Raw genomic sequence first — 14905 nt, forward strand, 5'->3', positions numbered from 1 at the left:
AGCAAGACTAAGTGGTCTTGGATATTAGGGCACCCTGGTTCTAGGGACTTTTCATCTTTAATTTTGAAGGTGACCGCACTATTTCAAACATAATTGGTGTGCAATCTGGGGGATCTCCTGGACTTAGGGAACAGGCGGCAGCTGTAGCCAGGTCTTTGTACAATTTCATATTGTTTGCCATATGTGCCCATTCCTAGAGCAAGAGAGTCTACCCACAGTCACTCATGCTTCAGTCACCTCCCAAATAGATTACTGCATTTTATTGGGGAAGCCATTGAAGAACACCCAGAAGCTGTGTGGGATACAAAATGCAACAACATGGGCAATACTCCTTGATCAGCACATGCTACTTCTCTGCTCTGTGAGTTGTTAGTGTGCTTCTGGGTTCAATTGAAGGTGCTAATAGTTACCAATAAAGCCCTCCATGGCATGAAGCCAGATTATGTGAGGAACCACCTCTCCCTCTCCATTCTAATAGATCTGGCACATGAGGCATGCTCTGAGTCAGATCCAGTAGGGAATGCAATCTAGCTGAGGCTTCTGTCATGATGCCTTTTCTTTGGAACAACATCTCTCCCCAACTCCCGGCCCGAAAATTTGATTGCTTCTGACCCCGCTGGCCTTTTGTAAGGCCTTAAAGAAGTAGTTGTGTCACCAAGTATGGATCTATGGTAGAGCCCATTCAATGCCTACATTGATTTGCTGATGGCTTCTTTCTTTTCTTTTTTAACTCAGCTGCTGATTATGGATGCATTGTTTTTGTAATATCAGGACTTTCGTGGTGCTTTTAACTGTTGTTAGCTCCCAGAGTCATCAATTTGAAATGGACACTTATATAAATTGATTGATTGATTGAATGGGTGGATGGATAGATGGATGAAAGTTTACTTATCAGTATAAAAAGAATATAATAGGACAGGAAAAAAAATAAGTAAATGATGTTTTTGATTCATCCAGGTTTCCGGATTCTTGGAAATATATAAAATTATATTCAAGTTTACTAACAATCTACTGTATATTGTACATATAATTCTTAATTTTCCATTACAGAGCTGAAGGCAAGGTTTGGTCACCTAATACTGTAGAAGATGGAAAAGCACAAGCTTATCGTGTCAGTGTAGAACCTGAAACACAGGTATGTGATCTTTACATAATTTAAATCATTTTTTAAAATTTCATTAAAATAGGAAATAAATCTTCCTCAATACAAAACATAATATAGTTGAACATTAAATGCATACTTAGGACATCAGAAAAATATGTTGCTTTCTGGATCTGTTGTATATTTAAATATGCAAAATCTTTTGCATTTTGTACTTTATTTATGTCCACTGCCATTCTATGATCTATTTGAAATAACCTATAGAGATTCATAGCAAAGATTGACTTAAAAAGAGGTTGGTAAGCTTTAATTCTGTTGAGGGCTTGGTGAGGGAACACACAAGTAAGGAGGACTATTAGGTAGATCCAGTACTAAAGGAATTTAAATGATGGTTTCTTTTCTAGTTTTTTAAAAAAGATTGTTCATTTGCTTGGAATCGGAGCCTTTTTTTAGTATCCTTTAGATATATTTCCAGAGTATTTTTAGATTCAACTGTAATGTCTAAACGTCTGTTTGGATAGTGTGGTACGTTGATGTTTATAAAAAATTGATCTTTACATTTCATGCTGTCCATATATGGGCTAGGTAAGTGGTCACACTTTCACTAACCTTTCAGAGCAGCAGCCCATAGAGACTCTGCATAGAGTGGCAACAGGCTATAAAGTCTACTTGTTGTGGTGAAAGCCGTTTTGCCACCAATATCCTTAGCTCGCAGGAGAGATTTTCTAACAGTTTAAATTCCATCTGTCAACTTCTTGGAATGGATTATATATACTTCTGATTTAGTTTGTGCGGTAGTTCATGATTGCCTATGGACTAATTCTAAAATGAAATGTTGAAATTCTGGAACATCTGTGAAGTGGTGATATGGTTTAGACAGTTAACATAATTGCTTCTATGTTTTTTTCTCACAGATCTTGATTTTTTAGTTGCTTAAAGCAGTAAATTACTGAGATATAACAGAAGAAAACTTGGAATGCATATAGTCAAACATGCTCTATGTTTTAGGATCTATATAATAGAACATGACAATGAAGAAGCTATTTCCTGCTACCATTGTATCAGCACAATACCAAAGCAATTGTAAAGGTGCTGTTATGCGCTAGACTTCAAAATAATAGGACAGACTGCAAAAGATTGCAAAAGTTGCTGATAAAAATAGCAAAGATTTACAAAATCCTAATACAGTACTTATTACTAGAGCCACTTTGGTGCAGGGGTTAAGAGATCATGTTAGAAACCAGGAGACTGGAAGTTCTAGTCCCCACCTTGGGCATGAAGCCTTACACCAGTCACCTACTCTCAGTCCTAGAAAAGAGGCAATGGCAAACCACTTCTGAAAAATCTTGTCAAGAAAATTACAGGGACTTGTCTAGGTACTCTATAGTACTGTATCATTATTATATATCTAGGTACTATAGAACTGTAATGGTGCAGTGGTTACAATGTAGTATTGCAAGCTGACTCTGCTCACTGCCAGCAGTTCGATGCTGACTGGCTCAAGGTTGACTCAAGCCTTCCATCTTTCTGAGATCGGCTATATGAGGGCCCACATAGTTGGGAGCAAAATGCTGACTCTAATCAGCTTAGGGAGTGCTATAAAGCACTATGAAGTTGTATATAAGTCTATTGCTACTCTGAGAATCAGACACAACTGAAAAAGAGATGGGGAAAAAACTTATTGCAGAAAGCTAGTTCCTTTCAGAACTTTCAGAAGCTTTATCAAAATTGGGGCCACCATTTCTTATAATGAGAGGAAGATAGTGAAAGACTATTTTTTTCCCTAGAAACCTGTCCATCATTTGCCATCTTTTCTATGCAGGTCAACTCCAGTTAACAGGCATATACATTTAATGCTATCCTGAATTATTTTATGAATTATTTTATTATAAAATAGTTCTCAAGGATACTATTTCCTTGAGTATCCTGTTTGTTGAAAAGGCAAGGTAAATATATTATTACATAAAGTAGGTATATGAATTATTATTATTTCAGATATTTCTTTATCTGAAATAGCATCTTCTGTAGGGGAAATGTAGTCTGCACATCCTTAATCTGGGTTTATTGAAGAAGCATGGTGAGGCTATCTGTATTTTTCCCATTTCTTGGCTGTGTTTGCCTAATTAATCAGTTGTAGCAATTTATTCTAAAAACTGTTTCCAAAAGATGTTGATGTTTTCCAAAACTGTCCATATTTGGCGGGGGGGCACTTTATTGGAAACAAATGCATGAATTCTTACTGCCAAATATATTTCTGAGGGAGAATGCACATTACTTTTGATTCTTGCCATGATTAACACAACATTATATTTTCTATTTATTTTTAAAATGGAAATTAGCTGTGTGATAATGGATAGCAGATAGCGGGCCAAAATGCTGCCTGCCTATATCACAAAACTTATTCCTGCCGTAGTTAGCAGTAGTCTCTACAATATCTGGTATAGATTCCAACCAATAGAAGTATTCCTCAGATTGCAAGAGCAGTTGAAAGAACCTTGACTAATTTGGAAGAAGCTAAACAAGATCCAGTTTGGTACTTGGATGGGAAAACAGGGAGTGGAATTGGAAAATTCCAAATTGTGGGAGCTCCATCACTTGAGACTTTCAAGAAGAGATTGTTCTCCCATCTGTCACTCACCCTAACAGCTTCCACAAGCAAAATCAATAGGGAAGCCAGCAGGAAATAGCATTCCCATTGCTTTTGTGCTCACCCATGGCCAATCTATTTATTTCTTTAAGTAAGCAAATATTGACAAAAGAAGACCCAATGGGTCATGGGTTGTCTAGTGCTTTTCTCAAGTTTAGGAAATTTAGATTGTTTAGAAAGAAATCGCAACTACACTTGATGGGTGAGAAATAGCTCTCAGGTGATACTGACTCACCCCCTGGTGTCTAGAAATTATAGATTCCCAGATTGGGGTGAGCCACCAGGATGCCTAGTGTTGCAGAAAAGTGATTCTGAGAGAGCCCAATCAAGGAACTGTCGAGAAGAAAACAACACCTCTACTAACACGGACAGGGCAAGGCACTGTATATAAACAGAGAGCAAACCCAATCCCTTCTAGCACTGAAGATATTATATGATCTGGTAACAAAATGTCTGTAGGAAAACAATCACACTCAGAGAGCACCAAGGACTCCACCGTTCATCCCTGAGCTACCCTCTTCTATTGATTCTAATATTTATCTTGTAGTTACAATAATAATAATAATATGTATACATAAAGTGTTCTAACCATTTTAAGGTGGTAAATATTGGCATTATTACTATTTTGAAAATATGTAAAGTCTTATGGGAAAGGAGACTGAAACGCTCATCATTCCCCTAGAGTATTTCATAATCTTCAGGCCACTTAAGAAAAGAGATTATTACTATACATTCTCTTATATTTTTTCTCTTATAAACTTTTAGTCAAAACACCACCATATGGTGCTTATAGAAGAATGGGATATTTGCTTTCTTTTTACATTCTTTTTACTTAGGATTCCTTTTGTGATTTTTCTTCATTTATCTTGGCCCAAATCTATCTATTTCACTTACTCATTTCATTTCATTCATTATATTATAAAATCTAGACCATCAAATTTAACCCTCTGCTCAGTATGGGAAGTTGGAGTATCCCAAGTAGCCTCATTTAACAATTCGAGAGAAATCTATCATTTGTCTGAGTAAATTGGCTTCCCTGCTGAACTGCTTGAAATAGCTCCCTGTACTCATTTATTAGTGTTGCCATTACGCTGGTGAAATCCCATATTATTTATCCTGTCCACTAACAATGGCAACAAAATATACCTACAACATTATGCCTGTGAAAACCAGTTTGGTGCCATGGTTAAGGCATCAGGCTAATCACTAGGAGCCCATGATTCTAGCCCTGCCTTAGGCACAAAGACCTCTGTCTTTCAGCCCAAGAAGAAGGCAATGTCCAACCACTTCTGAAATCTTGACAAGGGAACTTCATGGACTAGTCCAGGCAATCAGCAGTAATCAAGACTGATTCGAAGGCAGCTAAAAAAAGGGAGAGCTTATCATATCTCCATTGCAAAAATCCAAGCAGCCAGAAGAGGGCAAGAAATACTGGAAATTCTAACTCTTTGCTGCCCACTAATGGTCATTTGGATACAGCCAGTATTTTATTCTGTTAGCCTGATAGTTTGACTGGTAGATAAAAAATGTATCCTTTCTGCAGCTTTGATTTGGTCTCACTCTGCCATAAAGAGAGCTGGTTATGCATTTGAAGCTAGTGATTTAACAAAGTAACAAAGGTTTTCGCTGGCTGGACACTTTTATTCTTTAGAACATTTATGGGACAATGTGAGCATGAGGGAGAGACTGAGAAAGCTAGAAACAGGAAATAGCAGACCTGGACAGTGAAGAGAAAAACTATGATAGGTTTTAGTTTGAGATAACTAAAACAATAGTGTCCTAGAAAACTAAGGAAGGGTCAGCAAGTTTTAAGAATCTATTCTATTATGAACTGTGTGTTTGAAAATCACAAGAATGGCAGGGTTTTTTTTACTTCCCGCCTCCAACCCTCCCCAACAACCACCACCCTCTAACATTGCATCTAAGCTTTGTTTCAAAGGATTAGGGAATATAAACCTAAACTGTTTAAAAAACTGCACTAAACTGATTGAATTTCAGTTGTTAAGCTTAATTCTTCCATTAAAAAGATAAAAATTAAGCAAAATTTGTGGTATAAATAGTAAATCTTATTGGAAGACAAGGCAGCATTTGGTGCATAAAACCCACAGTTGAATTTAATGGAATGCATTAAAAATGTGGAAAGAATTATTATGCTCTTGAGAAAAGAAAAAGATGAGAAAAAACACCCTGGCACAATTTTAGATACAGGAACTATAAGCTTGTCTATGGATGATTTAGTGGTGGAAAGATACAAAAACTTCGCAGCTACTGTACTGTTATTGAAATAAATCATGAATGGAATGAATTTGTACAATTTGTACAAATTATAGTTTTCCTTCCTTCCCTCCCTTCCATTCAGATCACAATACCATTTTAGACACAACTTATTCCAGGAGTTCAAATTGCTAGGGGGGAAAATGTCATTTAAAATCCTCCTAGATGTTATTGGTGTTGCTGTATCCAGTAACGATAAAACATATTAAATATGGTGCATGACTGGAATTCCAAGATACTACACTAATGTGAGTTACCTACATTACATGGAACTATTAACTAGAACATCTGAAGCTTATATCATTTCTTATATTAGTATCTCTATTTTATTTAATAATAATAATAACCTTTACTGTCATTGTACATATATACAATAAAACTGATTTTTGCTTCTGCTGATGCTATCCATAACAAAAGTACAGTACACCATGAATAATATAGAAAGTGGTGATTATACAAGTAATTAGGGAGAAACCAATCATATGTTTCCATGTATGCATGGAGTGATTGTAGTTGTATTTAGGAGTCTGACAGCCCATGGATAAAAGCTGTTTTTAAACCTGTTTATCCAGCTGGCTATGCTTCTGTGTCTTCTACCTGATGGTAAAAGTGAGAAAAGACATTGACCAGGATGGTGAATTGTCGCTAAGTATTTTCCTTTGCTGAAGCAACAAGACCTGGTGATGTTGTCCAGTGGTCTTAGGGGGCAACCAATGGTTTAAGGATTGTATCAATCCAATTGAAATCTGACAGAAATTGATAATTTCACTACTCAAAGTAAGCAATTACCTCTCCCCTTCCCCTCCCCCCCGACATATACCAATAGATAGGTAGCTTTCATTTAGTTTTAGAAAGAGAAATAGAGGTTCTTAAATGCCCAATGTTATATTCCCGATTTGCTAGTAAATTGTTGCCTGACATATTCCTGTTCTTAGTTTCATTTGTGCTTCACCTATGTGGTCAAAGCTCATGGGAAAAACAGTCATGGTTCTGTTAACCATCTCACTCTCTCATTTACACACTGTTACTTCCTGTAAATAAATCCCTTTGTCATTTTTAGCATGCTAGTAAAAATCTGCTTGTAACTAAGCAACAGTAGTTGGATAAATAAATAATTCTGAAAACAATGTAATTTGTGGTTCCTCTTCTGGGAATATTCATGTCCAAAGAGTAATACCATCAATTATATTTTATATGGCACTGGGAAAATCTTTGTATGTATGGATGCTTGTCTATTAATACCAAAAGGCTCCCAGATGAAGAAAGCTGTTTTTATAAAAGGTTGAACAGGCATCTGATTGCTATTATGAAGAGTAATAATAATAATTCTATCCATTCACCTATAGAGATAGGAAATCACATATAAAGTAGCATTTTATATTGTATTAACAATAATATAAATAAATAAAGCAGCCATAAACAACCAACCATTTAAACATGAAAGCACAATGAACCATGTACTATAATAGAAACATGAAAGATTAAGTACAGGTAGTCTCAACTTACAATAGTTCATTAAGGACTGTTCAAAGTTACAGCAGCACTGAAAAAAAGTGACTTATGACCATTTTTCACATGTATGACCATTGCAGCATCCCCAGGGTCACATGATTTACATTTGGATGCTTCACAAGTGGTTCATATTTATGACCGTTGCAGTGTCTCAGAGCCATGCGATGCCCTTTTGAGACCATCTGACAAGCAAAGTCAATAGGAAAGCCAGATTCACTTAACAACTGTGTTGCTAATTTAACAGCTGCAGTGATTCACTTAACAAATGTGGCAAGAAAAGTCTTAAAATGGGTCAAAATTCACTCAACAAATTTCTCACTTAGCCACATATATTTTGGGCTCAATTGTGGCTGTAAGATGAGTATAAACAGAGTGTTTACTTTTGAAACTGATCAAATACAAAATAGAAACAAAGTATTTAAGTTCACTTAATCTTCAATAATTTTATGACATAATCTATTCTGGTGGTAAAAAGAGAAGAATTATAGCACTTTTAAAACTTCATTTTCTCAGTTAAAAGATACTGAAAGACCCCCTACAAAATCCATTTCATTTTAGTAATGGTTAGAGTTTATTTGCCTTAGTAAGCAGATTGGTCACAGAATACCAGAGTTGAATATGTATTTTACAGAGTAGAATGCAAATGGAAACTGCATTGAATGGAATTAAAACAGAAATGTCTTTATGAAACTGGAAACAAAATATTTAGAACAGGAACAAAAGAGTAGAATACAGTAGAGCAGGATTTAACAAATATAACCTGGGAATCAAATATGGATCTAATTGGGCAACTCCTCAATTTGAGAAGAATCATGGCTGTGTAATAAAACTTTCTGGCATTAAGTTGATCCTCTTATAGAAGCTGTTCAGTGAACATCCCTAAAGTGATTATTACATTTCCAGAGGTTGCTGATAATATGTAAGCTGTTCTTCTCAGGATATATAATAAATATATACTGAAAATACAGCATTGGAAGAACTACTGTCTATGCCTTCATCGTGACTTGGTATATCACAATCCTGAAAAGGCTAGGCAGACAACATCCAGAGCAAAACTTGTACATCAAGAAGTATTTTTTAGCAGGACTCTGCAATTGGAAGCTAACAGGAATTAGCTTGCTTGAGTTCCATGATGCTGACTTAAGCTGAATATGACAAATATCTACAAATGGTTAGTCCATTGTAGGAATTATAGGGTAAATATCTTGCCTAACGCTTACAATGCTGTAAATGATATAATTAAGTATTTAAAGCTAGCTAGAATAATGATTGGGGAGTCCCAATTATTGAGTCCCACTCAATAGCAGTGCAGACATTATATTTAATTAAAATGTTTCTGTTTCAGTAAAACTAGGTCCTTGAGTTTTAAAAACATTTAAAACAATAATATAAGAGTAACAGAAAAGTGATAAATGAATAGAAGTAATTACATTTGAATTTTTGCAACAGATGTTTGAAATTAAATGGTTTTGACTACCTTTTGTGCTTAGGAGAAAAACCTATCAATCAGACAAGATGTTTTTACAAATCATGTAACTATGGACATATTCAAAGAACATTTAACTGTGTTTTCAGATATCCTGCTCATAGTTTTTTAAATAACTGGTATCTTGACCTGCACCAAAAAAATAAGTCAAAACAGTTTAACTGATACAATATTATCAACAAGGTAGTTTCAAAGTATATATCCAAATAGAATAAATGCATGAATAAATAACATGTTTCTTACCTCTCAAAACACTGAGTTTATTTTCCTTTTAACTAAATTATGAAAATGAAACCCAAATTGGACGTGTTCTGGAAGAGCTGTAAATCAGGTATTACACATTTTAAAGTAATAGCTGGGAGGTGGTGGTGGGGAAAACACACAAATGATTCATGTAGATAGGAATTGTAGACTTGGTACATGAGGATTAACAAATGGTTGTTTCCCTTCCATTATAATTGTTTTCTGGTTAGAATTGCCCATGCCACAACTATGCACCTGGTTGGGGGAAGAAGACAGATACCTGAACAATACTTGCATTTATTATCTTCTGGGGAGGGGGTAGTTCCTTTGTAAAAATTTGTCCCAAAGATGCTTTTCAGGAGGCAACTGGACTTTCTTGGTTTGTTTGTTTTTAAATACATTTCACTTCTCATCCAAGAAGCTTCTTCAGCTCTGACAGGATAGTAAGGAATAGAAGGATTTATATTCCTTTCAGACAGCTGGTCATTTGCATCCTTTTAAAGGGTCATTGAAGCACTTAAGAGGTTTATCTGTGTCCTCAGGGTCACCTGAATAGTGCTCCTGGTTCCTGTAATCTGCCATTTTTTTCCTCTGGAAATCCATTCCTATTCCCACACCATTCCAAGGGGATTCATCCCAAACTGTATAGCTAAAAGTCTGTAGAGATTCTCAGACATCCAGGTCATGGTTGTCCCAAAGGTGCTTTTTCAGGAAGCAACTGGACTTTCTTCTTTTTTCTACAGACTTTTGTAAAAATTTGTTTTTTCAGGACAAGGTAATAAGTAACAAATACATTTAATAAATGAAAAAATGAATGAACGAACGAATGGTTTTACAATATGAGAAACTATAAAATCTCTGCCTGCAAATCACTCCCCCTCCTTTTCTTTTACATTTAATGTAAACACCTTACTAACAGATTTACATAGCTATTCTTTTTTATATTAACTGGATTTCTTTCCTTTCAATATGAATTAACAATCTCAACTGTATGAGCCTCTACTATTATTACTAGAGAAGAAGCATTATACTTAGATGCAGAAAAGCATGCACTTCACAATTGATAGTTGGGATTATTCTGATAGGGCCCTAAATTTCTGTTTTAACTTTTTCTTCTTCTTTGAAATGGAATAAATCTAGCAGGAAAAAAATTAACCACCTGGAACTTGCTAGTGAATCTAGAAGTATTTTTAGAGGTAAATTTAAAAGTAATTAATTTAAAATGAAAAAGTAATTTTCTTTTAAAGAAAATGATTTTAAGTGATTTTAAATAAAATCCATTCATATGGGTCCTTAAAATCCCTTAAAATACTTCTGAAAATGTTTTACATGGGTTACAACATTCATTAAATATTATAACCACATACGTTCTGCTAAACATAGTTTTGGTTACATCTGAACAATGTTTGTAAGATTATTCCATGAGATAGTAGGATAACATTATAGAGTTGTTCTCTAGAAAGAATCAGAGTAAAGTGAAAATACAGTACATGGGGACATAAGCTTGCTGCTAACAGAGCACCATTGTTTGCTCTGAAGAATGACTATTCTTTGTAAATGTTTCTTTTACTAGAGATGCATGAGTGAGTTGTCTGACAATTCTAAACAAAGAACAAAGTGCTGAGCAACCGGACAACAGGAAAGAGCTGTTATAAGTAGTACAAAAAATAAACATTGGCTGATTATCAGGGGAAGAAAAGAATTACTACTTTATCAAAGAGAAGACATTGTCGTGTACTCTTTCTATTTGATCTTGACCATAGATTAAGAAATATGTTTAGCATCTTCAAATGCATTTCAGAAGAAAAGGTTTCTGTATCATTATAGAGGAAACTTAATTATGTGCATCTGGAATTGAAAGCAGAACAACTGGAGCTTTGACATGGGAACAGAAAGTGAATTAATCCCCTTTTAGTGATAAGAGCCTCATGTATTAAATGATATCTTTTGTTGGACCAAATAGTTTGGGTCAGAGCAAAATCCTTCAAAGAAAGGATTTGAGCAGTTTAAATGTGAACTCTGCAGACTGTTTTCCCATTGTTTGAAAGGGTGCCAAATTTCCTTCTTCAGCCACCCACAACTCTACATGAAAGAAGTTGCTCCATGTTAAGACATTGCGTATGGAAGCTCACATCTGAAAAAGCACACCTTAGATTAAAAAAAAAATGGAATACATTAAAAGATGAGTGGGCACAGTTAGTTTGTTTGGAAGAGTGTTCCCCTGGTAATAGACATTCCATTTGTCTTCGCCATACATAACATGATCATCTGTTTAGAATGTTAAGTTATAGAGGCAGCCTTATCAGGCAAATCCTGAAACAGGCTTCCCCAAATAGGTCAGATGAGATTAACCTTGGCAATATGAATTATGCACAATGGAGAGCGTTCTTGAAAGTTACGAAACTTTTTGGTCCACAGACCTGTATGGAAAGACATCATTTCCAGTATGCTAATGATTAATCACCAGATTTTCAAGTCTCCATCTGAGATTAAAAGATAAAATTTGCATGAAGCAGGAAATAATATTGCAATACACTTTAGGCTCACCCTCACCTCTCTCTCCACCTATTCTCTTGAGACAGAAGCATTCATTTCCGGCTTTAAAATAAACCACAATTTCCCATGATATCCAACTGCAGTCTCTTTGCGCACAAAAAGCCAAGCTATTGTGAATCAATGCACACATGCAAAATCAAAATCAAGTAAAGCGGTTTTGGAGAAATGTACTATTTTGAAACTGATTAAGATGCTAGTACAATTATTTTGATGATGGCTTCTTTTGAAACCACAAACATGTCATAGATTCCCTTGTTTAGAATTGTATGTAGCTTACAGCCAGAAACAGATGCTTCCAGAGTTCCCTTGGTTTGCAAAAGGAAAGAAAGACACATTTGATACAGAGCTTATTTTCATAGTGGAAAACCATGTGCAACATATTCTTGCTTTTGAAAATCATGTGTTTCTGCCACAGAAAGGTTTTACGCAAACTGCTCACAGTCAGAGAAATAGCACTAACATTATAAACTAACATTAAGTATGAAAGATTGTTCAGTACAGTTTATTATTTATTAATAAACTGTATTCAACTGTATTTATTAATAAACTGTATTCAAGAAACAAAGATTTATATTTGGTCAATAGACAACTCTGGGAAAGCTGGAGGTCAGTTTTCAAAGTTCCTTGAAAGTGTGATGATGGAGAAATATTTAGAAATATTTCATGGAAGTAGAGACAGCAATTTGTGGTTGGTTTGTTTTTCATTATATAAATGCCCACAATACCACTGATTTGTCACACATACTTCATGCTGGAATACTTTGTATGTTTTCACACTTCATATTTTGCCTCATTTGTAATTTTACAATTATGAATAATATATATGCTAAATTATCCTGATCATTAAAAGAATATTTGTAGCTCGGGGTTGAAATGTGGGGTCCTTGGTGCTCTCTGAGCTTGGTTGTTTGCTTGAAGCAGACGTTTCATTACCTAACATCATTAGTGCTAGTGATGAGTGCTGTTTGCTGTCAGTTTATATTCTGGTGTCTTGCCTGTCTGTGTGGGAGGGGGTGATTAGAGATTCTTTAGCCCAACCAAGCTCAGAGACCACCAAGGATCCCTCATATCCTGATCATCTCAGCATATGTAGTCTTGTAAGTGCCTACGCTGGAGTTGAATTCAACCTCAGTTGAGCCCACTGCATCTGCAATCTGAACCAAGTGCATGGTAACAATTTACATCTTAACAACTTTGTCACAAGTTAATATAGACGAATTTGAAATGCTCTCAACTGTTTCCATGTTTGCTGCATATTGATATTAATTATCAAAATAAATAGTTTGTTTTTGCCAATGGAAATTGTGACTAGTATGAAAAGAGCTGATGATATAAGTAAATGAACCAACTCTTAATTGTATGGCTTTGAAAAAAAGATATAGTTTTATTAAACATCAAATGTCAGTAGAGAAATTTATCACCTGGACAGTCATTTCAAATGACAGTTTCATGCTAAAACTACCATTTAAACTACGAACTGCTAAATCTTGCAAACATGCAATTTTGCAGAAGCACCTTTTCTTATATGATAAGTTATCTGATGAAAAACACATATGCTTGCACGGTAGATTTCACAGGTCACTGAAAAATATGTACACCATAAATTTCACAGCAGTCTAAACAAGGAAATCCCAATATCCCCATCCAAGTACATCATCCAGAATTGAACTCACATTGTTTATATACATTTATTGCAAAATGGAGACTGATTCGTATGATCTTTCATTCAAGGTACTATATCTGCAGTTTGAAGATGATTCTACTAAAACATTTCAAGGGGAGTGCATGGAACATTTTAGCAATCTAGTTTCTTACATAGTTGTAAATAATTCTATAATTGGACAAACATCAAGAACAAGACAACATTTCAAGACAGAGGGCTCTCCTGATGCATTGAACTGCTTCTATGACATCCTGCCAATTTGGCCTCTGTCTGGAATATTCAACCATAAACTAACATACCTACATGAGAGTTTTAGAGATGATTACATTTTAAAGTTTCATTAAAATTACACTGTGAATAGTTTTATAAATTACACTGTGGAAAATGTTATCATGAACCAATCAATTTCTATAAATTCTATTGTTTGTAAAATGGAATAAAAATAGGTAATAATCTACAACAGATCCTACAGATCAGGTCTTGAAGCCTAGCCATCTCCCATCTACCTTCGCATTCTACTGCTTTGGGGGAATAAAGAGCAGTTATACTTATCTTGATTTACAACCACAATTGAGATCAAAATTTCCATTGCTAAGCAAGGCAGCTGTTAAGTGAGGCATGCCCCATTTTACAACCTTTCTTGTCAGAGTTGTTAAGTGAATCACAAGAGTTATTAAGTTAGTAACATAGTTGTTAAGAACTTGTTTCCCCATTGATGTTGCTTGTCAGAAGGTTGCAAAAGGCATCAAAATTTTGATCATATGGCTGTGGGAATGTTGCAACCATTGTGTGAAAAACAAGCATAACTAGCTTTTTTCAGTGCTGTTGTAACTTTAAGTGGTTGAATGGTTGTAAGTCAAGGACTATTTGTACTCTTACAATACTCTCAGTAGGCCTGAAGAAGGAAACAAAAGAGCTCTGAACAGAAAGTGCCCATGAATGTAATACAAAGTTTGGCAACTTGCTGTCTGTATAATGTTACCCAGTCCCATGTTTGTAGTCCTTGACCACTCAATATTGTACTACTGAAATTTGGATTATATTGTCAATTTTCAGTGATGTATTTCTTTTTCCCATGGGAAGAAGTTTTGGCAATTGGATGGAGGAGGAATAAAACACATGTTCAATTTCTGCAAGGCTTGGCCTATATATTGAAGGAATTATCCCAAATAAAACAGCAGGCCAAGAATTGCATTGGTGATATTACCAACCACATCCCTATACTCTATGGTAGCCATTTTATTTATGTCTTTCTTTGTTTATTGTAAAGAGTACTTCCTATAATAAGAAATCAGTAGTGTTAAACTATGATTTCATAACCCAAATTAAAGTTGAACATTAATTACTGTTCATTAATTTGGATAACATGACTATGCATTTGTACCCAAAATGTCAGGTAAAACCTTCCTAACTATTTCTTCC

At 35.2% G+C, this 14905-nt stretch overlaps 1 protein-coding gene across 1 annotated transcript in view; it reads left to right on the plus strand.

Annotated features, from left to right (window-relative positions):
• Positions 1-14905, plus strand: part of PDLIM4 (PDZ and LIM domain 4) — a 71468-nt gene that overhangs the window by 35256 nt on the left and 21307 nt on the right. Inside the window, exon 3 of the mRNA XM_026687544.2 lies at positions 1051-1135. Within this exon, the coding sequence (XP_026543329.1) occupies positions 1051-1135 (85 nt within the window). The remainder of the gene's footprint in view (positions 1-1050; positions 1136-14905) is intronic.

This window comes from Notechis scutatus, chromosome 2, assembly GCF_049901735.1.
Source record: "Notechis scutatus isolate UNSWTSFEM ecotype Mainland chromosome 2, rNotScu1.2, whole genome shotgun sequence".
NCBI lineage: Eukaryota > Metazoa > Chordata > Lepidosauria > Squamata > Elapidae > Notechis > Notechis scutatus.